The sequence below is a fragment of the Muscardinus avellanarius genome (genome assembly GCF_963383645.1).
Source record: "Muscardinus avellanarius genome assembly, chromosome: 18".
In the NCBI taxonomy this organism is placed as follows: Eukaryota; Metazoa; Chordata; class Mammalia; order Rodentia; family Gliridae; genus Muscardinus; species Muscardinus avellanarius.
The window spans coordinates 25,820,434-25,844,930 of record NC_137804.1 but is presented as its reverse complement, the minus strand read 5'-3'; the positions used below and the strand labels follow the sequence as shown (position 1 = coordinate 25,844,930).

General features: G+C 47.1%; 1 protein-coding gene across 3 annotated transcripts in view; it reads right to left on the bottom strand.

Moving 5' to 3' along the window:
• ARHGEF3 (Rho guanine nucleotide exchange factor 3) overlaps positions 1 to 24,497 on the bottom strand; it is a gene marked incomplete at both ends in the record, with an annotated part of 290,292 nt that overhangs the window by 53,990 nt on the left and 211,805 nt on the right. For all 3 annotated transcript variants that reach the window (XM_080714876.1, XM_080714878.1, XM_080714877.1), the window contains one exon: positions 240 to 347. In XM_080714876.1, the coding sequence (XP_080571002.1) occupies positions 240 to 347 (108 nt within the window). The remainder of the gene's footprint in view (positions 1 to 239; positions 348 to 24,497) is intronic.

The window sequence follows — 24,497 nt, the reverse complement described above, 5'->3', positions numbered from 1 at the left end:
TTTTAGGAAGAAACTTTGAGGGCACATCTGGATGGGATGTGTGACTTGGAAGTCCAGACTGACGAAAGCCCTAACAGAAATGGCTGGTTCCGCTAGACTGGAGGCCGTCACTTGAAAACACTTCTTCCTCTCGGCCCCCTCGCTTGTGCTCTTGTCCTGAGGTAAGCACTGGACCCAGGACAAGGCTCTCCCTTCCTGCACGGCTTTCTGCACCCGCGAGCCCACCGTATCCCTCTTACCTGCAGGGTTTGGCTGAAGCGCTTTAACGGGGTGGCCTTCACAGGTGGGATGAGGTTTGCTAGTGAAGTGACTCTGGAAAGGGGCTTGACCCGTTTATTACTAGGTTCCTGTAGGGTTAAAAAAAAAAAGAGGAAAATGTCAAGGTCACCGCTGAAGACAACCTTACTGTACCACATAATCGTGTCCCACTCCGCCAGCTGCTGGTGGCACAACGAACTGTACAGCTCAGGAAGAGCCTGACCTGGCTAAGGGGCCAGGGGAGGAGACTGACAGGGCATGTCAACAGAAGCAGCTGGGAGAGGACAGGGAGAGGCGGAGATCTGTCGCTCCTTCTAGCTCACCCCCAGTATCTGCCGGTTTCCACTGTGAAGCGTCCACTTAGCAAACCCATTCTTCCTAAACTTGTAGAGAAAAACGGCCTCTGATTTCCCATCCAATGACCTTGTCGGGCAACTGTCTTCTGTTGCTCCGAGTTTTGTCTTTTTACAAACCTTATCTCCATCCTGCCGGAAGTCACTCTCCTTTGATACAGTGGTTTTTCTAAAGTACAAAGATTGCTTTCTAAATTCAATTAATTATCAACCTATTTTTTTAAAGGAAAGTTTTCTTGCTGGAAGCACATCTATATCTACAGTGCACTTGGGGTGCACATATTAATATTCATAAATAAAAACCTGATGGCAAAAAAATGAACTGAGAGAAAATTGCACCACAGATATTGGTTTTTATACTATTTATAGCCACAGATTAAAAAAAAATCACCTGTACAGAAAATGTTATTTGCAAATCTGAAAGTTACTCCAAAACTAGCTATTGAGTGAAACGAAGCCTACCCATTCCAGTGACTTTGCAGACAAGAGTTACATAAATAAAAATGACAGGCTGTGGGGAAGAGAGAGCTGACAGAAAAAACATTTTACAAAGACAAAGAGAACAGTTACCCTCGTCTTCCTAAGCTCCATCTGACCTGAAGCAGAGGCCGGACCGCATATGAGACACCAGACTGATGGAAAAAGCCCAGGAAGCACCGTGGCAAGCCTCAGTCGTGTGCAGCGGGAGCCCCTCTGCTCATTTTTCCTTCTCAGCCATTGCTCTCAAAGTTTTGAGGGGTGAAGCCAGAACTCCGGGTTTCTCAGGACATCCCTGAAGGATGTTCTGAACATTGCAGGTGCTTGGAAAAATCCTTGCTGACTCTTGAACGCTGCCGAGCCTCTCTCGCATCATTTTATGCCCTTCCCAGCCTCAGAAGTAGACTGTTCCCAAATTTTCTGGCATTTAAATAGAAGAATTTAAAACTTCAACCAAAAAGGTTCAAAATTCCACAGCATGGCTAAGAGTGACTTTAAGGCAGTCGGGCCCTTTCTGAGAGATGGAGACTATATCCAGGCCGCTGGGACCGCTCTCACTTCTTGGCAATGCTAAGCTGAACAGACGGCGGAAAACTCTTGGGATACTCCCATCATAAGATACTGTATTACAAGGATGTCAGCGCTCTGGAGAAAAGCCCCTCGGCCTCTCTGCTTCCAGGTGGCAGTGCCCTTCAGGATGCTCCCTACCCAGTGCTGGCTCTGAGCATCTGCGCCCAGAGGACTAAAAAAAAAAAAAAAAAATTTTTTTTTTTTTTTTACACCAGAGCTGCACTGCCAGCATACTGAAGCCACGCATGCGTGCACACACAGCCTCTTAAGCATCCCCTGAATTTCTCTAAATGGCTCCTGGATTGGTCTGAAAATGCCAGGGTCATCATATCTCCACTTTGGGTGGCATAAACTGCATTGCAGGGAGAGAGGAGATAAGGGAGCCCCTGGGGAGCGGGACTTGGTCTCAGATAATCCCGCAGGGACTCAGAGCCCAGACTCTTGGTCTCATTTGTACGCTAAAGCTGTTGGGTCACAGATTCTAGTCAAAGGGCAAACACCAGCTGGGTTCTCTTTCTTTTAAAAGAGGCAGGGGAAGTATAAAAACAAAAAATAAAGGGGATGCGGCCGCTCAGCAGGCTGGGACGCCCTGTTCGGTCCCACTTGCTGAATCATCTCTTCTCGGGTTCTGCTGACTTCCCTGCCCATGTGACGTGACCCAGTCAGACGGCATTACCTACAGAGCCATAAACGTAAGTACCAGGCAAACAAACGCTGGCCCCTCTGCAGGTTGAGCACAGTTCTGCTACACCGAGAGTGTAACTAAAACTGCTTGCCTAAGGCATTGCCCATTCGCAAGTCAACATCAGGCTGCTCTCTGGCCATCTGACATTCCCGAGTACTGAACAATTGAACCAGAAGCAACTGCTCTGCGATTTAGTGCTATGAGCCCGCCATACAGGCAGGTGCTGGTTCCCAACCAGTACATTTACAGGTTACAGATCTAGGATGGGGAGGTTTTATGCCAGACTCATATGAGTGAAGTATGAATTATGGTGTTCTCCTTGAGGACTTCTGTGAGAATAGGAGATTTTTAAAAAATTCTTGGCTTAATTTGATTTTTCCTTTTCCATTGATTCAGTATGCCTCCAGCTACATTTTACTGCTGTCTAAAGAAAGCCTTTAGGGAAAATGTTTCCAGATTCTAGCTAAATAGCTCCACTGAGAACTAGCAAATGCAATACCAGGGATGCTTTCAGGCTTTGCAGGGCAAGGACGGAACAAAAGCTGTAGAGAGGCTTCCTAGACCAGCAACCCGAACTGCCAGACCCCGCCGGGCAAGGTCAGCACCGAGCCCAGGAACGAGCAGTCCTGTGTCAAGTGCACACGCCACTCCCACCACGTGGTTTTAAGAGAGGGCCGATCACTAAAGAGGTTTAAAAAAAAGGAAAAGATAAAAGAGCATTCTGAGCCGGGCATGGTGGCGCAGGCTTGTAATCCCAGCATTCGGGAGGCTGAGACTGGAGGATCACGGTTCACAGACAGCCTCAGCTACTTAGTGAGGCCCTCTGCAACTCAGTGAGACCCGGTTTCAAAATAAAGAATAAAAAATAGGGCAGGGGGTGTAGCTTGGAAGTCAAATGCTCCTGGGTTCCAGCCCCAGACCCGCAAAAAAGAAAAAAAAAAAAAAAGAGCATTCTGTGCAGGCGTTATTTCACGACAATCAGTAGTCTTGCCTCATCGTTTCCAGGCCCTATGACTTTGGTTTTTCTTGTCTTATTGCATTGGGCTACCTGCATATTACTGCTTATCAGACGTGAAAGTGGGTGCAGTGGTCCAATTCCTGAAGTGAGTATTCTTAAGATTTCGTCATTAGGCTTTGTGTTTGCTGTGAGATGTTGGGAGAGTATGGAAGAGTCACTCTTCATCCATAGGGAAAGTTCCCTTCGTACCACATTTGCTGTGAATTTCTACTATAAGGTGACGCTGACCTTCCAATGTCTTTTTCTGCATTTATTCAGAGAACAGGGAAGAGGAAAAAAGGAAGTAAAAGAGAGGTATAAGATTGGAAAAGAAAATAAAGGAGTCAGTTTTTTCACATAGGAACTGATTCAGCAATTTAGAATTTCTTTGGCTTAATTATAAACAAAAGAGAATACAGTATTGAATATGATTTTACTTTAATATGCATTATTTTATTAAATGGAGTGTGTTGTAGGGGAGGTACTAGGGATGGAACCCAGGGCATTCTACCTCAAGTTACACCCCACAGCCCTTATTTATTTATTTTATTTATTTATTTATTTATTTATTTATTTATTTATTTGTGTTTGGAAACAGGGTCTTGCTAAGTTGCTGAATGCCTCAAACCTGCTAATCTCCTGTCTCAGCCTCTCAAGTACTGAAATTACAAGTGTGTTCTACCACCCCCAGTGATTAAATGGATTTTGATATTCTTTTTTTAGGGGATCTAATAATTTCTAACTTCAACTCATTCTTCCTCCTGAAAGGTAAAAACCAAAGCAAACTGTTTGCAATGTAAGACAATGGCACATCAATATAACCTTGCACAATGTTTTATCCCTTCAAAAAGTTTTATGGAAGTAGGGCACACAGGCACCCCGCACTCATTTTCTTTGTGTCTCATTTCTGCAGCCAGAGTAGGTTTGGGTGTAGTAGGCAGATGACCTATGTCGTGTCTGTTGCTGCCCTGGGACATTGTCTTCAGCCTCGGACTGAGCCACCAACACAGCTCAGGAGCGGCTGGAAATGCAGTCGTGTGTATACGTAAGGTAGTACACGATGAGGTCGGTATACAGTTAGGTCAGTATACGGTAAGGCACGGCAGGGCAGTACAAGGGAGAGCAGAGTGGCTCTCAGCTGTCGGCCAAGCAGTGAGGGACAAGGGAGAGCAGACTACGCAAGCACATGTTTTGCCCATGAGTTGATGGAGTCACATAAACAAGTCTTTCAAATGCTTGGCGATCCCGGGGAAGCCTTTGTAGAACTCTATTTGTACGCCCTGGAAACTTAACTCCCGGGGTACTAACCCACACAGCCACCATGTACGTGGCTTTGGTTATAATCGTTTCACAGTGACAGAGAAACTCTACCATAAATAAATCATAACGAGCTAATACTAGTGATAGGAATATGTCTCAGTGCTTGACATATAAAATTTACAAATTTGCTCCCCCCAATATCTCTACAAATCAACTATTATTTATTTATTTATTTATTTTTTTATTTTTTATTTATGGTATTGGGGATTGAACCCATGGGCATTCTACCTCCAAGCTACACCTCCAGCCTAATTTTTTAATATTTGGAAACAGGGTCTCCCTGCGTTGCTGAGTCTCACTACTTGCTGAGACTGTTCTGGAACCTGCGATCCTCCTGTCTCAGCCTCCCAGTCCTGGGATTACAGGCGTGCACCACCACATCTAGCCTATCACTCCCATCTTAAAGACAGAGAAACTGAGGATGGAGTAGTCATTTTTCTTAGTTAGAAGCTAAAAGCAAAGGTGACCAGAATTTAGCCAGGTGTGGTGGTATATACCTACAATCCTAGTACTTGGGAAGCTGAGATAGGAGGATCACCGGCCCCGCCCCCTGCGGGGCAGGGGCTCAAACCTTTCAGTTTAAGGCCAGCCTCAGCGACTTTGGGAGGTCCCTCAGTAATTTAGTGAGACTCTGTTTCAAAACAAAACACAAATAGGGTTGGGGCCAGGTGTGGTGATGCATGCCTATAATCCCAGTACTTGAGAGACTGAGACAGGAAGATTGCAGGTTCGAGGCCAGCCTCAGCAACCTGGTGAGGTCCTATTTCAAAACACAAAATAAAATAGGCCTGGAGGTGTGGCTCAGAGATAGAATGCCCCTAGGTTAAATCCCCAATACAAGAAAGAAAGAAAGAAAGACCGGGAGAGAGAGAAGGTAATCAGGATTTAAATCCACCACGCAGGCTAGCCAAGCATGGTGGCTCATGCTTATGATCCCAGTACTTGGGAAGCTGAGACAGGAGGATCCCAGGTTCTCAGTCGGCCTCAGGTACTTAGGCCCTCTGCAACTTAGTGAGACCCTGTTTCAAAATAAAGAATAAAATACAGAGCTGAGTATGTGGCTCGGAGGCAAAATGCCCCTGGATTCAATCCCTAGTAAAATTTAAAAAATTCATGCAGGCTAACTCCCAGCCCACATCCCACACCAGGACTGGCTTTTCTGTAAGGGTCCAGACAGTTTACACTTGGAGGGCCATGTAGCTTCTGTTGCAACTCCTGGCCTCTGTTGTCAACCATAAACAACATAGAAACTAGTGAATGTGGCTATGGTCCTTTATTTATACCTTTATTTATGGACATAAAAATTCAAATTTTACATAATTTCCACGTAAAAATATTACCCTTTATTCAACTATTAAAAAAATGTAGAGACTATTCTTAGCCTGAGGCCCATAGCAAGGGTGCTATATTGGCCCTGTGAGCCAGTCTGCCGACCAGTCATGTTACTGGCCAGTGGTCCTCAGCCTCAGCCTCAGCCCTTCTACTGTGACATCACCAAAGACAACACGCGCACATCCACAGGCATGCCTGGCCACTGGGCTCCAGCAAGTGTCCACTGGGTGATGTGCGCATCCCTCCTGGAGCTGGGCGTGCAGGGTCTTTTCCTGATGGGTAGGGGATATATATGGCTTTACTTTTCATACATGTAAACCCTGTTCTTTTGCATTTTTAAATTTTTTTTTTTAATTTGTTTGGTGGTACTAGGGTTCCTGGAAGCCCTTCTACCTCTGGGCTACACTCCCAGACCTACCTTTTTATATTTTTATTTGGAAACAGGGTCTCTTAAGCCAGCACGGCTGGCTTAGAACCTGCGCGATCCTCCTGTCTCCACCTCCCAAGTGCGGGGATTATAAGCGTGCGCCACCACGCCCAGCGTGTTCTTTTGCATTTTATTCTCAAGTTTTTCTTAACAAATCAGTCCAAATAGAATATCAACTTAACTTGATGATTAATATGTGCCGCACGCTTGTAATCCCAGCATTTGGGAGGCTGAGACAGGAGGATGGCGGTTCGCGAACAGCCTCAGCTACTTAGTGAGGCCCTTTGCAACGCAGGACAGCCTGTTTCAAAATAAAGAATAAAAAATCAGGCTGGGGGGGGGTGTAGCTCAGAGGTAGAATGACACTGTGTTCCATCCCCAGTACCACAAAGATCAACTTCACAATAAAATGAGGTTTGGGTGAGAAGAAAACAAGGCTGATCACAGGTTGATAACTGTCAAAACAAGGTGCCAGGCACAGGGCACCCAGTGAGCAATGCTGCCGAGGACACAAGTCAAAACTCTCTGTAATAGAAACATTTTTCCGAACCAGGTGTGGTGGCTCACACCTGTAATCCCAGTACTTGGAAGGCTGAGACAGGAGAAGTGCAGGTTTGAGGACAGCCTTAACTACATAGCGAGACTTTCAGCAGCCTAGCAAGATCCTGTTTTAATAACACAAATAAATAAATAAATGGCTAGGGGCATAGCTCACAGGTAGAATGATGCTGAGTTCAATTCCCAGTACCAATAAATAAATAATAAATGAATAGGAAGTAAGAAAAATAATAACAAGAAGCATTTTTCTTTCTTTCTTTGTGTGTGTGTGTGGGGGGGCAGGGGTCTGGGGATTAAACCCAGGGGCATTGTATCTCCAAGCTACAGCCCCAGTCCTATATTATTTGTATTTTGAAATAAGGTCTCACTACGTTGCAGAGGGCCTAAGTTGCTGAGGCTGCCCTTGAACCTGGGATTCTCTTGTCTCAGCCCCCAAGTACTGGGATTACAAGCGTGCACCACTATGCCCAGCTTTGGCTCACCTCACCTCACCTGAGATTTTTTGTCAGTTGTTAAGGCTGGAGGGGGAGGACACTAGAGAGAAGGTGGTCAAACAGAACAGAGGAACCCCAGGAGGATGAAGAGAGAATCCCGCCGCGGTTTCTGTAACTCAGTAGAGGCTGGACTAGGGAGTAGGGCGCCGGCCCATGAGGTCATGAAAGCGGTAGCTAAGAGAACTACTACAGCATCAGTCAAGGACCGGCGACCCGGGACTGCCTGAAGTCTGCTTTAGTCCACTATTTTATTTATACACTCTCACTGAGAAGCCCATCGACAGGCTCCCCGTTGCTGAACTCCATGACATAAAACCATCCAATGGAGGTCAACTCTGGTTTGTTTTGGGAATGCACAGAGCAGACCCGGGCCTCTTCCTGATCAGACTCTTGGTGGACGGGCGGCCTCTGATTCTGTTGTACTTATTTTCATTTGTGAGCATGCTTTGCTTTCCTCCTTGACTGTCTCCTAAGTCCAGGCTTTTCTTTCCATCCCTACACTAACACCGCCTTCCATGGAAGAGGCTGTGACCGCCCATCCTCGCCAGAGTCTCCCTTCCCCTCTGCCCTCTGCAGTTAAGAACCTAAAGCTTGTTAGTCTACACGGCCTTGACTTTACCAGCCCTTCCTCAGGGCCCAAGGGCAGTTCCCATAAGGCTTTACACTCATGCTCAAGATTCCCACCCTTTAAAACTTTGAGGTCACCCCAAATCCTGCATTCTCACCTCCTCGGACACCCCTATTCCTGAGCCCCTCCCTGCCCCTGCAGAGGCCTCATTTCGCCAGCACCTACCGGCTCCTGCCTCGGCTCTGTACAGGCCACACCTTTACTTCCAGTAGCCCTGTTCTGCTCCGCAGGGCCTGAAGGCTTGCTTTGTAGCTTGTCTTTCAAAGAATTCCTGGATTCTCCCTCTTGTGTTAATAGTTTTGGGACAAAATGGTTGAGAATAAACCACATTATCCCATCCATCCATCTTATTCTAGCTCTCATACTTTAGCAGCTGGGCGATCTTAGGCAAGTCACTTACAGTTTCTTCAAGTGAAAAATGAGTTAAGAACCTCATACTACTGTTGTGAGGATTCTGTGGGTGAGAGCCATTGTTTATTGGGATCTTACCTTCTGTGTCAGGCTCTGGGCTCAGGCTTTAAATAGATTCTCTCATGGCATCTTTAGACCTTTCTAGGAGAGAAGTAACCTACCATCTCTGTTTTCCAGGTGAGCATGCAGAGGTCCGAGGACTGTGACTATTTACAAGATCACATATCTCCTCAGGTGGCAGAGGCAAGATGTGGGCTGGATGTTGGACAAGAAACGCACAGCACAGTGCTCTGTGAACAGCAAGCTCTCAATTAACAGGGCCCAGAACAGACGTACTGATTTTTGTGCACGAGTGTGTGAACTCAGGGACATTCTGCCTCCAAGCTACATCTCCACCCCTATTTTTAGATTCGAGATAGGGTCTCACTAGGGTACGAGAATCTTGCTGGTTCCTCGGCTGTCCTTGCACTTCTGATCTTTCTGTTTCAGCCTCTCAAGTGGGATTACAGGCCTGCACTACCACACCCAGCTTGTTTGTTTTTTTTCCCTAACTAAAAATGATTTCTCTTCCCTGATTTACCCCTAAGAACAAGTGAATTTGTCTAATCACTCAATATATGCATCCTCTTTTACCAAAAAAATTGATTTTGAAATAATTTTAGACTCACAGAAGACTTGCAAAAAAATAGTACAGAGTGTTCCCACACACCCTTTACCCTGCTTCCTCTAATGTTAACAGCTTACATAACTAGAGTACATTTAGCAAAACTAAAGATCAGCATCTGTACGACACTTAACTAAACTGCTAATGGAGTTACTGGGATCTCACCAGGTTTCCCACTATCTTGTTGTTGTTGCTGTTGTTGTTGTTTAAGACCCATCTAGAATCCCATTTCAAAGCCAGGTGTGGCAGGGCACATGCCCAGGAGGATGGTAGGTTTGAGGCCAGCCTCAGCAAGTACTGAGACTCCCAGCAACCTAGTGAGACCCTCTGTCAAAACAAAGAATAAAAGAGGGCTAGGGGTGCAACTCAGAGGTAGAATGCTCCTGAGTTCAATTTAATCCCCAGTACCAAAAGAAAGAAAAGGGAGGGAGCGAGGGAGGGAGAGAGAGAGAAATAAAGAACCCCACTTCCTATTTGTCTGATCACCATTGTGTCCTCCAGTCTGTGACAGTTCTTGGTCTTCTTATCTTTCAGGATCTTGGAGCAAAACACTATAATTATCTGACACTTTTGAGGAGTACTGGTGGGTTATTTTATAGAATGCCCCTCAATTGAGGCTTGTCTGAAGGCTTCCTCAAGATTACCTTCAGGTTATGTGTGTTTGGCAAGAATACAAGGGAAGGATGCTTGCTCCCCGGAATATCGTATCAGGGGTACAGGATGCTTCTATGTCTCCTGACTGGTGGTGTTAACTTTCACACCTGGTTGCGGTGGTGTTACGGGTGAATTATTTTTTCACAAAAAGATATGGCCAGTACTCATAAATATGACATTGTTTCACAATGTATTTTTGGAGATATAATCAAATTCAGATGAGGTCACACTGGTTGAAGTGGACCCTAAGTCACGTTGCTGATGTCCTTATAAGAATAAGCCCGGCATGTGGCCCACGATGCAGCACTTGAGAGGCTGAGATAAGAGGATCGCAGGTTCAAGGACAGCCTTAGCAAGTAGTGAGTCTCTCACCAACCTAGGGAGACCCTGTTTCCAAATAAAAAATAAAGTAGGGCTTGAGGGTGTAGCTCAGAGGTAGAAGGCCTCTCGGCTCAATCCCCTAGGAGAGAGGGAGGAAGGGCGGGAGGGAGGGAGAGAGGGAGGGAGGGGAGAGAGGGAGAGAGAAGATGGTGATGTGGTGACAGAGGTGAAGATTGGAGTCATGCATCTATGAGCCAAAGAACACCAGGAATTGCCAGTAAACTCCCCAAACCTCCTGGCCTCTTCCCCTATGCTACTCAGAGGGAGCAGGGCTGTGTTGACACTTTACCTCCAGACCCATAAGACTACTTTTTTGTTGTTTCTGCCTCTTATGATACTTTGTTACAATGCCCTAGGAAACTACCAAGGTTGGAAACTAGATGATGGATTTCTCCACTGTAAAGTTACTACCTCTTTATGATTAATACACAGGATGGAGGTGATTCTGTGCATTTTTAAATCCAATTTAGAAACACAGCATCTCGAAACTGGGCTTGCCTGAGGCACATGGGTGTGACCCCAGAGGAGTGCTGCCTGCTGCTCTGGGAGTACCAGAAGGTGCGTCCAGGCAGAGCACCCAGAGCCTGGAGCTGGCAAGGAAGTGGACGGATGAAGTGGCCAGCAGGCAAGGCAAGGTGGACCACGGGCACAGGCACAAGGAGGCCTGCGTGCAGCTGATTGGACAAGAGAAGGGTGCGTCGCCAGCCGTGACTCAGAGAATGTGCCTCACAAGTGGGAGGCTCTGGGTTCAGTTACAAGGAAAAAAAAAGGAAGGAAGGAAGGCAGGCAGGCAGGCAGGCAGGCAGGCAGGCAGGCAGAAAGAGTGAGCTTCCTTGGGGCTCTCACAAGTGACTCTTCATTTTCTTTTTAGAAAAAAAAAAAAAAAGACCAATGAATTGTTTCTAATTCCAAATTTTCCACTCAACCTTTTCTTTTTTTTGCCCCCTTTCTGGCACAGCTAATTAACCTGGTGCCACTGGCAGCAGATGAAAGTCAAGTAATGGGAGGCCCAAATTCCAACGGAAACCTGGGTGCATCGAATAGGCCGTGGGAGTTTCAGAGTTATTGGCTTCTAACCTATCTAGTGAGCTGAAGGTCTTCAAACTCAGAATTATAATTTCCTTGGACAGACCCTTATCTATGACAAGGAACTGCAGACTTTGTGGCTTATGACAGACCGCCAGGAATGGCTCCTGGAGGGGTCCTGATACCCTGCAGTAGCCAATCTCACACCTGGAGGCCCTGCCCTTGGGCTTGTTTTGCAGCTACCTGTTGGGATGGGCTCAGTGCTTCCCTACACCAGCGAAAGAAAACAGTACAATCTCTTATTGACTGATTGATTGTGCTAGGGATTGAACCTTGGGTCATTCTACCTCTGAGCTACATACCCTCAGCCATTTTTATTTGTTTATATTTTGGGTACTAGGGATTGAACTCAGGGGCATTCTACCTCTGAGGTACACTCCCAGCCCTATTTTATTTTTTATTTGGAAACAGGGTCTCACTAAGTTGCTGAGGCTGGTTGTAAATCTACAATCCTCCTGTCTCAGCCTCCCAAGTACTGGGATTACAAACTTGTACTGCCACACCTGGCTCTAATTTTAATTTCAAAGTAGGGTCTCACTAAATTACCACACACTGACCTTGAACCTGAGATTCTCTAGTCTAAGCCCCCCCAAGACCACAACTGGTCTTTTTTTTTTTTTAACATGGAAAAAGAAAAAGAAAGAAAGAAAGAAAAAGCTGGAGTTTGTTTTGTTTTTGCTACTGGGGAACCAGGAGGTAATAAAATCCAGGGACCCCTGTATTAGTCCAGCCTCAAGGGCAGGCTGCAGAGGGCTTGTGCCACTGCTGGGCAGAAGAAGCTCTGCTGGCTTCTCCAGTCTTGGCTCGAGAATATATACTGGGGCAAAGGATGGGGACGTCCCAGGACCGGGTGAGCAAACCCATAAATTAAAACAGCAAGCCAGTTTCCTCAAGTTTGAATAAGATGAATGGCAAATGAAGGAAAGGTGGGGGCCTGGACAACCGACCTGGATTTCGTCCAATTCACCTTGGAGAAGCCATTAAATTTACCACCAACTTTGCTGAAGGCGCAAGCCCTTGGCCTGCCACTTTGTTCCTGAGGGAAGACCCAGGCAAGAGACTGCCTCACTCATTAAGTTTGTCTCCCACACTGGAAAAGTATCCTGTCCTATTTGTCCCACTTGAGGAAAACTGTGTTTGCCAAATGAAGGTTTATGGGCTGGGAAATTAAAAAAAAAAAAAGGACCTGGAGAAATAATTCAGCCAGATACAGAGAGCTGGGACAAGCAGCAGCCTTGGTTATGAATATAATAACTTCTCAACAGTGCCAGTAAAATAAAACAGAACCACTGTTTCAGACTGTAGTTTTGGCTAAGGTTTCACTCCTCAATTACTTTCAAAGTTATTCGTTTTAGTCAACATTATAAGGGTAAATCAACATTTGGCCGGGCAACAAGCCCAAATTTGTTATTTTATTAGTCTGCTACTGGTTAAATTGGCCCGAGATTAAACATGTCTAATAAATAGCCCCCAAATGTTGGAGTTTCGCAGAAAACCATGTTAGAGTTCTCTTACACAGGATGTTACTATTACTTAACCTTGGGCAGAGGAGAAACACACACCCACGGCCCAGCCTGGGTAAGCTCCTTTTAGGCGACGCCAGTCCCCTCGCCTGAAGCTCATCTTGGTCATGCCCAGGCATGGTGCTACCCATCTTCAGAGAAAGAGGAAGCCAAGTGTTTAGGTCTCTCTGCGGTCAGGGGCTCCACCCCTCTCTGCCTCCTGAACTTCAAAAGCAAGGCTCTTACTCTGTCAAGGCAGACAGGGCCAGCTGCTCAGAGCTCAGGCTCTTCATAGAAAGCCCCCAGAAAATACGGGGGCATGGCCCTTTGTCTACTGCGCTAAGAAGAGGTGCCCTCCCCTCTGGCCTGCTTTCCTGCACGCCTGCTCCTCCGCACCCAGGAGCTTCTTCCCAAGCCACTTGCCACAGTTTTAACACTGGAGACCCAGTATTTTGACTCCACATTCCTGCCTTTCTTCCAGCGGCTTTATCATCTGTTTAGTCAAACTCCGGCTGGATAAAGCAAAATTGGGAGTGGTTTGGCAGGATCCGAGGCTGTGTTGGAGAGGAAGATATCAGCAGTGAAATCCCAAGATAAAGACCTGAGTGTGTGTTGGCGGGGGAGAGCCCAGCAGAGGGGTTTGAAGGTCTGCATGGAACCTCTACCCCCGGCCAATAGACACACACTGCTGAATTATGGTCTACAGTCTAGCCAGACCCCAAGCCCATCTGGGATCAGGCAATGATAGGAACCCCCGGCGCTCAACCCAGGTGAAATTTTTCCAAAGAAATAACGTGTTTCCTTTGGCTTCCAGAAAGGACCACGCAGAGCCTCACACATGCCCTGTTCTCACCCACCTGCCATCCTTTGAAGCTCAGAAGTACCGAGATGAAAGAGGAGGTACAGATCTCGGTCTTGATGTCCCAAAGAAAGGACAGATTGTTCCCACTGAGCCTGGGCTGATGGGACAGCTCTCAGGGGAGAAGAGCTGAGAGCTGGACGACCGAAGAGGCAGGACCAGGGACCCCCCGGCTGGCTGCAGGTAAAACCCACAGGGCCACCGGCCTGGGGCCCCAGGTCTGCACAAGACGGCTCCCTTCTCTCACTGCCTGTTGGATTCTATCTTTGACAAGAACGCTGATTTTGAGCAGACAGACCTTGCAGGCAGGGATGTGACCCCCACAGAGAAACACAAAGCATGTCCATGCACTCCCTGGAAACCCGCAGCACCGAAGGTCCCTTCTGACGTTGGCCAGGTGCGTCCACAGCAACTATGGCCATATTTGGAACCAGGGAACATAACACTTGGAGGTTTTGGAACACTCTGCTCCCAATGGAGAACAGAATACACCCAAATCTGATTATTCTAAATAGAAAAATCTACCAAACAACCACGTGACGTTGATTGAATTGGGAATACAATTTGTTTTTAAATTTAAAATTTCCTGTTTGGGGCTTTCCACTGATATCTTACCACCCACCAAGCAGTGATATGTAGAAAAATAAGGTCCCCAGCATGCTGTCCACAAAACTGCCAGGTGGGCAGTCCATGGCACTTTTGTTGTCCTGCACCCACCCAAGGAGACAAATAGCTTCAAATATTCCTTCCTAGGTGGCGGACCTGAGGGGAACGTGGCCTGAGCAGAACTTCCTGGGGAGGCTCTCATTTTGTAGTGCATGTTTAATGACAGGAATTTAAAAATGTCCACTAACAATGAATTTTTCCAGTTCTTGACAAACACTGGCACCCTTTGCTGCCCATTTTCAACCTTGAGGCATAGTAATTATGTATTATTCCTAACTCTCGGCCATTAATATGCAACCAGATGTATCATTATCTACAGCTGATTAAAATTCAGAAGCGTGTGCATAGGAAAAAGAAGGTCTCACATGACAAAGGGCACAGCGCCTCTGAGGCTGGCTCTGCCCCGCACCATGGCACCTCATTTAGAGGTAATTAATGATCAAAATGAACTTAAGATACAGGAGTAGATATAAATTTGCATGATTTGACTATTGGGTTTGTTTTAAAAAAAAATGTTGACTTATCCATAGGAGAACAAGAAGTAAGGAATGCCAACAAAAGTTTTCAGAAGAGACAAGGGCAGCCGGGCGTGGTGGCGCACGCTTGTAATCCCGGCACTTAGGAGGCTGAGACAGGAGGATCGCGCAGGTTCGAAGCCAGCCTCAGCTACTTAGTGAGGCTCTCAGCAACTTAGTGAGACCCTGTTTCCAAATAAAATATAAAAAAGGTCTGGGAATATAGCCCGGAGGTAGAAAGCCTCTGGGTTCCACCCCCAGTACCACAAAAAAAAAGGAAAAAGAAGAGACAAAGGCAGTTATGTTGAATTTGGTCCCAAGGTTAGCGGGCCTGTGTGCTGCAGAGAGGGGCAAAGTTCCCGTGTGTCTTCCAGCTCCTTTAGAAACCTTTAAGTGGCCCAGCGCTTGGGAGGCTGAGACAGGAGGATCGCACAGGTTCGAAGCCAGCCTCAGCTACTTAGTGAGGCTCTCAGCAATTTAGTGAGACCCTGTTTCCAAATAAAGTATAAAAAAGGTCTGAGAGTATAGCCCGGAGGTAGAAAACCCCCTGGGTTCCACCCAGTACCACCAAAAAAAAAAAAAAAAAGAAAAGAAAACCCCTAAGTAGCTCACCTGGCAAAACAGTTCTCTAGTAAAGGTTCCTGAGAACCCCCAATTGGCAAAGGTGGACTGAGTGAGGACTCATTTATCAGCCTCACCCCCCTTCCTCCTGCCTCAGCTTTTAGAGGTCAGATGGGGGCACCTGTGAGTAAGCAAAGCAGAGTTGTTCTGGAGGGTGGCAGGGCTACCTGAACCTGCAAAGCCTCATCCACTACTATTAAATGAATTACATGCTTCGTTACCAGCTGTGGTGGTGTACATCTGTATCTCAGTATTTGCGAGACTGAGACAGGAGGATCACAGGTTTGAGGCCAGCCTCTGTAACTTAGTGAGGTCCTCAGCAACTTAGTGAAACCTTGTTCCAATAATAAAATAAATAGGGCAGGGGGAGAATATAGTTTGGAGGTAGAATGTCTCTGGGTTCAATCCCAAGCATTAAAAAAAGATAAAATTAGCCAGGCATGGTGGCGCACGCTTGTAATCCCCGCGCTTGGGAGGCAGAGACAGGAGGATCACGCAGGTTCGAAGTCAGCCGTGCATGCTGGCTTAGGAGACCCTGTTTCTAAATAAAAAATATATAAAATAGGTCTGGGAGTGTAGTCCGGAGGTAGAAGGGCTTCCAGGAAGCCCAGTACCACCACCACCAAAAATAAATAAATAAATAAAAATAAAATAATAATAATAATAAATAAATAAATAATAAAATAAATAAAAAAGATAAAATTAAATTAAAAATAAAATAAATTACATGCTGCATTGTTAGGCGTGGTGGCGAGCTTCTGTAATTTCAGCACTTGGAGGCTGAGATGGAGGATTGCAGGTTTGAGGCCAACCTCAGCAACTCAGCAAAACTCCTTTTCAAAATAAAAATAAGTAAATAAATAAAAAGGACCGGCGGTTCTGCTCAAAGGTAAAATACGTGTGGGTCCAATCTCCAGTATCACAATTAAAAAATAAAACCACATGTTTCCAGGGCCCCTGTCTATTCATAGATGTGAGCACATTTCTAGATTCAGAGAAGCTGTCCTCACCTGATCCAGGTATGCCTCTAATTCTGAAGCACTCTGTAAACAGCGGGGACCCTGGGAGTGGGGGAGGAGGCACAGAGGCCCTAGAGCCAGCCATGGCTGCCCGGGCCAGAGCTGGCACTCGCTCTCATCTCTCCCCTGCAGCTGCCCCGCCGCCCGCCCGTGTTAGAGAACAGGAAGCAGGTGTTGAGAAGTGAACGCCCTGCTCTGGTCAGACCCAGTAATTAATTGGCAGAACTGCAATTCGAATTCAAATGGCCCTGACTTGAAAGCCTTCCCTGCCACCCCACTTTGGCTTCCCAGGATACATGATTTCCTCTTATTATTACATATTAACAATATACAAGACAACTTTGTGCCGGGATGTGTCAAAGTGCTTTCTGGGCATTATTTCCTTGGCTTTGCTTAAGTTAGTGCTATTAATATACCCATTTCAGGGAGCAGGCAACTGAGACTTAAAAGGTAAGAATTTACCTAAGGTTGCTGGGCAAGGTGGCGCACACCTGTAATTCCAGTACTTGGGAGGCTGAGACAGGAGGATCACGGGTTCCAAGCCAGTCTCAGCAACTTAGCCAGGCTCTGCACAACTTAGTGAGACTTAGCTTCAAAATAAGGCCAGGCGTGGTGGCGCACGCTTGTAATCCCAGCACTTGGGAGGCGGAGACAGGAGGATCGCACAGGTTCAAGGCCAGTCGCGCTGGCTTAAGAGACCCTGTTTCCAAATAAAAAATATGAAAAATAGGTCTGGGAGTGTAACCGGGGGGTAGAAGGGCTTCCAGGAACCCAGTACCACAAAAAAATAAATAAAAATAATAAAAATGGGCCAGGGGGCGTAGATGGGAGGTAGAATGCTCCTGGGTTCAATTCCCAATAAAACACACACACACACACACACACACACACACACACACACACATTTGCCTCAGGGCACACAGCCAGGACTAAGCCCATGATTGCTAACTTAGCAAGGCCTGGGTAGTTTTCTAATCACACCGCCAGGCTGGAGCCCGAGGCTCAGTTAGTTTCCCAAGCCAGGTAAGAAACTGGGAGGGAACAGACGAGAGGCAGAGACGGTGCCAGGGAGTGGAAAAGTAGCTGTTCCTTCAACATTCAAGCGCTGCCACTTTGGGATCCGCAGCCACGATGGCTCCTTCCCCAGCATCACCTCGGGGCGTACTGCCCTTGTCCCAAGCAGACACCGCCCTCTACCGAGGGCACACCTGAGGACTGGTGGTGGCACCCAGCAGCTGGGGGCTCACTGGGTGGCCACCTTCCTGAATACCCACCCCAGCCTGCCGAGACCCTGTGAGATTGCCGGGCCCATCGCTCTAGTCCCAGGTTGACATCTGTTGCTAATAACTTGGTCAAACTCAAGTAGAAGTGTCTTGAGGGCAGAAAGCTTGTTTTTTGTTTTTTGGTTTTTTTTTTTTTTTTTTTTTTGGTGGTACTGGGGTTCCTGGAAGCCCTTCTACCTCCGGGCTACACTCCCAGACCTATTTTTTTTATATTTTTATTTGGAAACAGGGTCTCCTAAGCCAGCGCGTGCGCATCTGGCTTCGAACCTGCCCGATCCTCCTGTTTCCGCCTCCCAAGCGCAGGGATTACAAGCGTGAGCCACCACGCCCGGCGATCTGCCTTAAAAAAAAAAAAGTCATTTGTATTTTAAGTGTGGAGGGAAATGACATGCACTCTCAGGTCTCAATAGGTTATTTACTTACAATCAAAGAACGCTAAAACCCATTTTTTAGTCACCAGCTTGTATCCATCAGGCTATGGAGTTCCCCACATTTCTAACAAAGGGTCTATTTATAATTAAAGCGCCGTGAAGAACTCAAAGCAACCTAATCCAGCCTCGTGTGCTCACCTCGGGCTGTCTGTGGCTGGCGCTTAGCTAAGATTTTCAGGGGATGTCTGTCAAGTGGGAGCTGCCCAGTGGCCAGGGCGCCTCTCTAGCCGAGCTCACCACCTCTTACTTGAAAGCCATTCTAAAGCAGTAGAAAACCACTAGATTTTTGTTGTTGTTCTACCTAACACAAATGTGAAGCTTGCAGGTATGTTTGGAACATCTCTTGTAAAAATAAAATAATAACAATAATCTCTGCCGGGCGTGGTGACCCACACTTGTAATCCTAGTACTTGGGAAGCTGAGACAGGAGGATCGCAGGTTCAAGGCCAGCCTCAGCTACCTAGGGAGGCCCTCTGCAACTTAATGAGGCCCTATGCAACTTAGTGAAATCCTGTTTCAAAATAAAGAATAAAAAATAGGGCTGGGGGTGTAGCTTGAAGGTAGAACGTCCCTGGGTCCAATCCCCAGTATCACAAAAACAAAACAAAACAAAAAAACAATAATTCCAAGTGCCAAATCAGATTCCTGGGAAATGGGGTAGCTATTTCCAAGGAAGTGAAGGCTGACCTCAGGGCAGAGCCCTCCCGGGGAGGCCGGCCTCTGTTCTACTCATGGTCTACGCTCTTGTGCTCGTGATCTCGCCAACACGTGCTCTGTGGAAGCCCCTCCGTGTCTGCTTCATCTTCACGATTCCTCTGGAAACCCTCGCTTTACAGATGAGAAAACTGAGGCCTGGGGGTCCAACGTCCGCTCCTCGCCAGCAGGAGGTGGGGATCTGAACTCAGCTCCTCCTGCCCCTCCAACCCAAGTTCCTCACCACCACACTCTGGCCAAAGTGAAAGGTAGCCTTGCCCAGTCCCTTCCCCAGGGAGAAGGAGAAAAGGAAGAGGACAGGCAGAACGATTCAGACGGAGCTCTGGACCTTTGCAGCTCTGAGTACAAGTGATTTATGTCCTTAGGACAGAAATCTATTTCCTTTGCTATTCGTCTTCTTCTTCTTTTTTTTTTTTAACTTGGTTAATATGCAGTCCAGAGTCATTTCCTATGACACATTAAGGCCACTTTACATCTACTCAGAAGTCTTAATATCTGAAATCTGGGCCTTTCGCCCAATGTCCAAATTTCAAATTTAGCCTGCAAGTGACTGTGTCCAAATGTAGGAATTTACAGCTATAAAATGTTGACTCTAGAAGAGTGCTCAGAGCGCGCCTAAGCGTGGCCTCTGAACTCTAGGTCCCCCTCTCCACACACACACGGGCGCGCGCACACACACACACACCTATATATGTGATATGCACACATCACCTGAGCTATTGTATACTTGATGCTTCCTTAAAGTACTCATTTTTACTTAAGTAAACATAAATAAACTGTATCACTACCTGAAATGGGAAACTACTATCGCCTGCCATAAACAGAACCAAAAACTGAACACTGGTGAGCGTGTGTGTGTGTGTGTGCATGAGAGAGAGAGAGAGAGAGAGAGAGAGAGAGAGAGAGAGGGAACATTTTCCTCGGAACTACATCCCCAATGCTATTTTATATTTTATTTTTATTCTTTATTTTTTAAATTTTTATTATTTTTTGAAATAGAGTCTCACCAAGTTATGGAGAGCTTCACTAAGTAGCTGAGGCTGGCTGTGACCCTTTGATTCTCCTGTCTCAGCCTTCCAAATACTGGGCTTACCAGGCCCCACCTTTATTTTGATTTTGAAACAGTCTTGGTATTTTGATGAGAGTTTCACTACTTGCTGAGGCTGTCCTCGAACCTGTAATGCTCCCATCTCAGCCTCTTAAGTACTGGGACTGCAGGCATGAGCCACCACATCCAGCTGGTAAACTCTTTGTAGATACTCCTGCCTACTTGTGGCTTCTGAGCCTGAGGCCTGGACTTTGTTAAAAAGGAAAATTAGCAAGAGATAGAGAAGTGCTAAAGACACACTAGCTCCCAACTGCAACTCATCATAATGGACTGACAAGGGGAAGTGAGCCCGGCGTGGTGGAGCATGCCTGTTACCTCAGGCCTGGAGAGGCTGAGACAGAAGGACCTCAGGTTCGAGACCAGCCTCGGCAACTTAGGTTCTTCACAATTTAGTGAGACCCTGTTTCCAAATAAAAAAGAAAAGGAAATGGGTTTGTAGCTCAGAAGTAGAATGCCCCTGGGTTCAATCCCCAGCAAAACACACACACACGAAAAGGGAAAAATTATTCAAGATAATAAGTGTCTTGTCTGCATCACTGGCAGGAAGCCATCCTGAGGAAGGGATGGCCAACCCGGTCTCCTCACTCCAGAAGCAAAGACAGGCCCTGAGAGGCCGGGCCTGCTTGTCCCCATCCTCAGATTCAGCGTGGAAATCAATGCTGCATTCTGCAGGCTCACTCCCCAGGCCCTAGGGAGTGCCAGGGCCTAACAGGAGGGAACGAGGTGTCTTTTGGGACAAGAGGTCTCAGTCACCCGCCTCAGCTGAGCTGCAGGTGCCACCTGACCCTGTCTCTGCAGCTTACACTTAAGCACCCCTCCCCCTCCTCTAGCAGTCAGTTTCCTTCTTCACGGTGCTTTCCAACTCTTTCTGCAAATCACACCCAGATTTGGGTAAGAAAAAAACCAAAGAGTAAGCAGGGTGGCTGGCAGGGCCTGTGAAACCGGCCCAGGCCTCACAAGCCTAACAGGATGCCGGGGGCTTACCCACAGCCCATCCCCCACCCGTGGGATGGCAAGATTGAGAATTATGCTCAGTGAGGGGGGGGCGGGGGCTGGGTTCCATCCCCAGTACTGCAAAAAGTAGTTATCACTGGTAACTTTTAGTTATTTTCTGTGTTTGCCTTGTTCCTATGTGTGTAGTAGAGGGGAGCTAGGGATTGAACCCAAAGGCATTCTACCTCTGAGCTATACCCCCGGGCCCTTTTTATTACTTATTATTTTTTTTGAAACAGGTTACTGAGAGTTTCACGAGGTTGCTGACAGTCTCTTCTGTAGTTGAGGCTGTCCTTGAACCTGTGATCCTCCTGTCTGAGCCTCCTAAGTACTAGGATTATAGGCGTGCACCATCATACCTGGCTCCAAGTTGTTCTTAACATGCCTGCATCATCTGGAGATTAAGAAAGGTCAGCGTGTCAGTGTAAGATAACCCTTGAGAAGGAAGCTTGCCCTGGCCTGTGTTGACACCAGAAAGCAGCCTGGGGGAACTTTACCTCTCACCCCTCTGGCTCCAGGTATGTTCGTTCTCATTCATTCTTGTTCATTCTCTCTCTCTCTCTCTCTCTCTCTCTCTCTCTCTCTCTCTCTCCCCCTCCCTCCTTCCCTCTGCTTTGTCTCTCTCCATCCATGGGCTTATTACTCCTTTCCTTCTGTGGCTTCTCCAAAAATACTCCAAACTTCCAGGCGTGGTGGCGCACGCTTGTAATCCCCACATTTGGGAGGCTGAGACAGGAGGATCGCGCAGGTTCGAAGCCAGCCTCAGCTGCGTAGTGAGGCTCTCAGCAACTTAATGAGACCCTGTTTCCAAATAAAATATAAAATAGGTCTGGGAGTGTAGCCCGGAGGTAGAAAGCCTCTGGGTTCCACCCCAGTACCACAAAAAAAAAAAAAAAAAAAAAAAAAAGAGACCCTGTTTCCAAATAAAAATATAAAATAGGTCTGGGAGTGTAGTCCGGAGGAAGAAGGGTTTCCAGGAACCCCAGTACCACCAAAAGAAAAAACAAAACAAAAACTCCAAACTTCAACTCTAACCCCTGGGGGCAGGCGCTAAGCACCTACCTTCCTATGAAGGTCCTGATGCAGGCTGTCTGCCCCTGCAGGAAGTGCTGTGTGGTGCCTTCCTGTCTATGGTCTCTCCTGCAAAGGCACCATTTCAGGCATGTCACCTCCGTGCGTGTCTGTGCTTTGCGGGGCTCTGGTTCACGCACAGCGCACATGCAGGGAGGCCTGGCTTGCGGTTCCATCTGCCGCGGTGTGAGCCGGGGTGGGGGCACCAGCGCACTGGCCCAAGACGCCACCCATGTAGTGCTCTAACTTTACTGGGGTTTATGCCAACACCTTCCACATAGACAGTGCTGCTTATAGCCCGCTCCATAAAAACTAAGTCAACATGTAACCCACCTAGAGGCCATGGTCTGCAAAAGGGGCCATCCTACCCCACCCCATCTCTCTAAATCCTCTCCCTCCCTCCCTCCCTTCTTTCCTCATTCCCTCCCTCCTTTTCTTTCTTTCTTTTTCTTTTTCTTTTTCTTTTTTTTGGGGGTACTGAAAATGGAACCCAGGGGCATTCTACCTCTGAGCTACACCCCCAGCCCTATTTTATTCCTCTATTTTGAAACAGGGTCTCACTAAATTGCTGAAGCTGGTCTCAAACCTGAGATCCTCCTGTCTCAGCCTCCCAGCTTGGATTACAAGTACTAGGATTGCAAGTACTACGATTCCAAGCATGTACCGCCATGCCAGGCGAAATCTCGCTTTCCTTAGCTGACAAAGAAGAGTGTCTTTACCTCCCTCCCTCAGCCAGCACAAGGCTCATGGGAGGCACTGCTAGGAATCGAGGCGGCAGGTGAAAGAGGGAGCAGGTGCTCTGATTTCAAACAGCCCTCCCTCGCTTCTCCACCTCCCAGCTGTGTATGCAGACAATTAAATGGGCTCCATCATATACATATACAGTGATGCTCCACTTTTTTCGTATTTACTCTTTCCAGGGGCCCTAGAGTATCTGTGTGCTGGTTGGTAACAGCAGCAAATGGCACCACTGGTTCCTGCGCCAGAGGCCGTGGTACACGAAGAGGTTCCAATCTGCCGTGGCTTTTTTGACTTTTTTTTTTTTTTTTTTTTTTTTTGCGGTACTGGGGATAGAACCCAGGGTCATTCTACCTTTGAGCTACACGCCCAGCCCTATTTTTTATTTTTGAAACAGAGGCTCACTGAGTTGCGAAGGGCCTCACTAAGCAGCAGTCTCAGCCTCCCGAAAGCTGGGATTCCAAGCAAGCGCCACCACGCCCAGCTTTTTCTGGCTATTCTAAAGAAGTAGGAGAGGATGCTAGGCAAGAATTAGAGAACTGGACTGCAAACTCCAGCGGTGCCACTCCCAAAGCAACGACACTCTGTGACCTTTGGTTTCTTATCTTTAAAATGAGGATAATTATATTCAGGTGAGTCAAAGAATATAACAGGGTCCCGAGACCTGTAAAATGTGCAAATATAAGGCTGAACATTATTATTATTTTTTGTGGTGCTGGAGATTGAGCCCAGGGGGCATTCTACCTCCGAGCTACACCCCCAGCCCAATTTCTTATTCTTTATTTTGAAACAGGGTCTCACTAAGTTGCAGGGGCCTCACTAAGTGGCTGAGGCTGGCTTTGAACCAGGATCCTCCTGTCTCAGTCTCCCAAGTACTGGGATTACAAGCGTGCAACCGCCATGCCCGACAAAGCTGAACATTATTGAAAGTAATATCTATCATTGTGAACAATTTTAGACATATGGTTTTCCCATAAGAACTAGAATATTGGGCATAAAATTCTGAAGTGTGTGTGTGTGTGTGTGTGTGTGTGTGTGTGTGTGTGTTTTACTAGGGAATGAACTGAGAGGTGTTCTACCTCTGAGCTACACCCCCAGCCCTATTTTTTATTCTTTATTTTGAAACAGGGTCTCACTAAATTGCAAAAGGCCTCACTAAGTAGCTGAGGCTGGCTGAGAACCTGGATCCTCCTGTCTCAGTCTCCCAAGTACTGGGATTACAAACATGCGCCGTTACACCTGGCTTCAAAAATATTTTTAATGTACCTGTCTAAGGAAACATGTTAAGCATAAAAGAAATTGTGTTTGTTCATACAGTGTCTTTGTGCTGATTGATGCTGATTTCCAGGCACACTGGGGATGTTTAGAAGAAATAAGCAGAGGAGAATGGGCCGGCATGGTACACTATATTTGCAAAAAACTCGAGAGACCATGATCATGTAGCCGGAAGAAGGAAAGCCCAAAGCTGGGGCAGAAGGTTATGAGCTCCCTGGCCCAGGAGGAGTCCAAGCAGAAGTGGGCCCAGCGGCCGAGGACCTGACCAGGCATTGGTAGCCGACCTTGCTCGGTGAGGCAGTCCGCTACAGTGACCCGGTCACTTCCTGGAGGCTGCTTTTGTTTGCCTCTTAAGTCCCTGGGGTAGGGGGTGTGTGGGGAGCTTGTTTTGCTACTCTTTTCCTCCT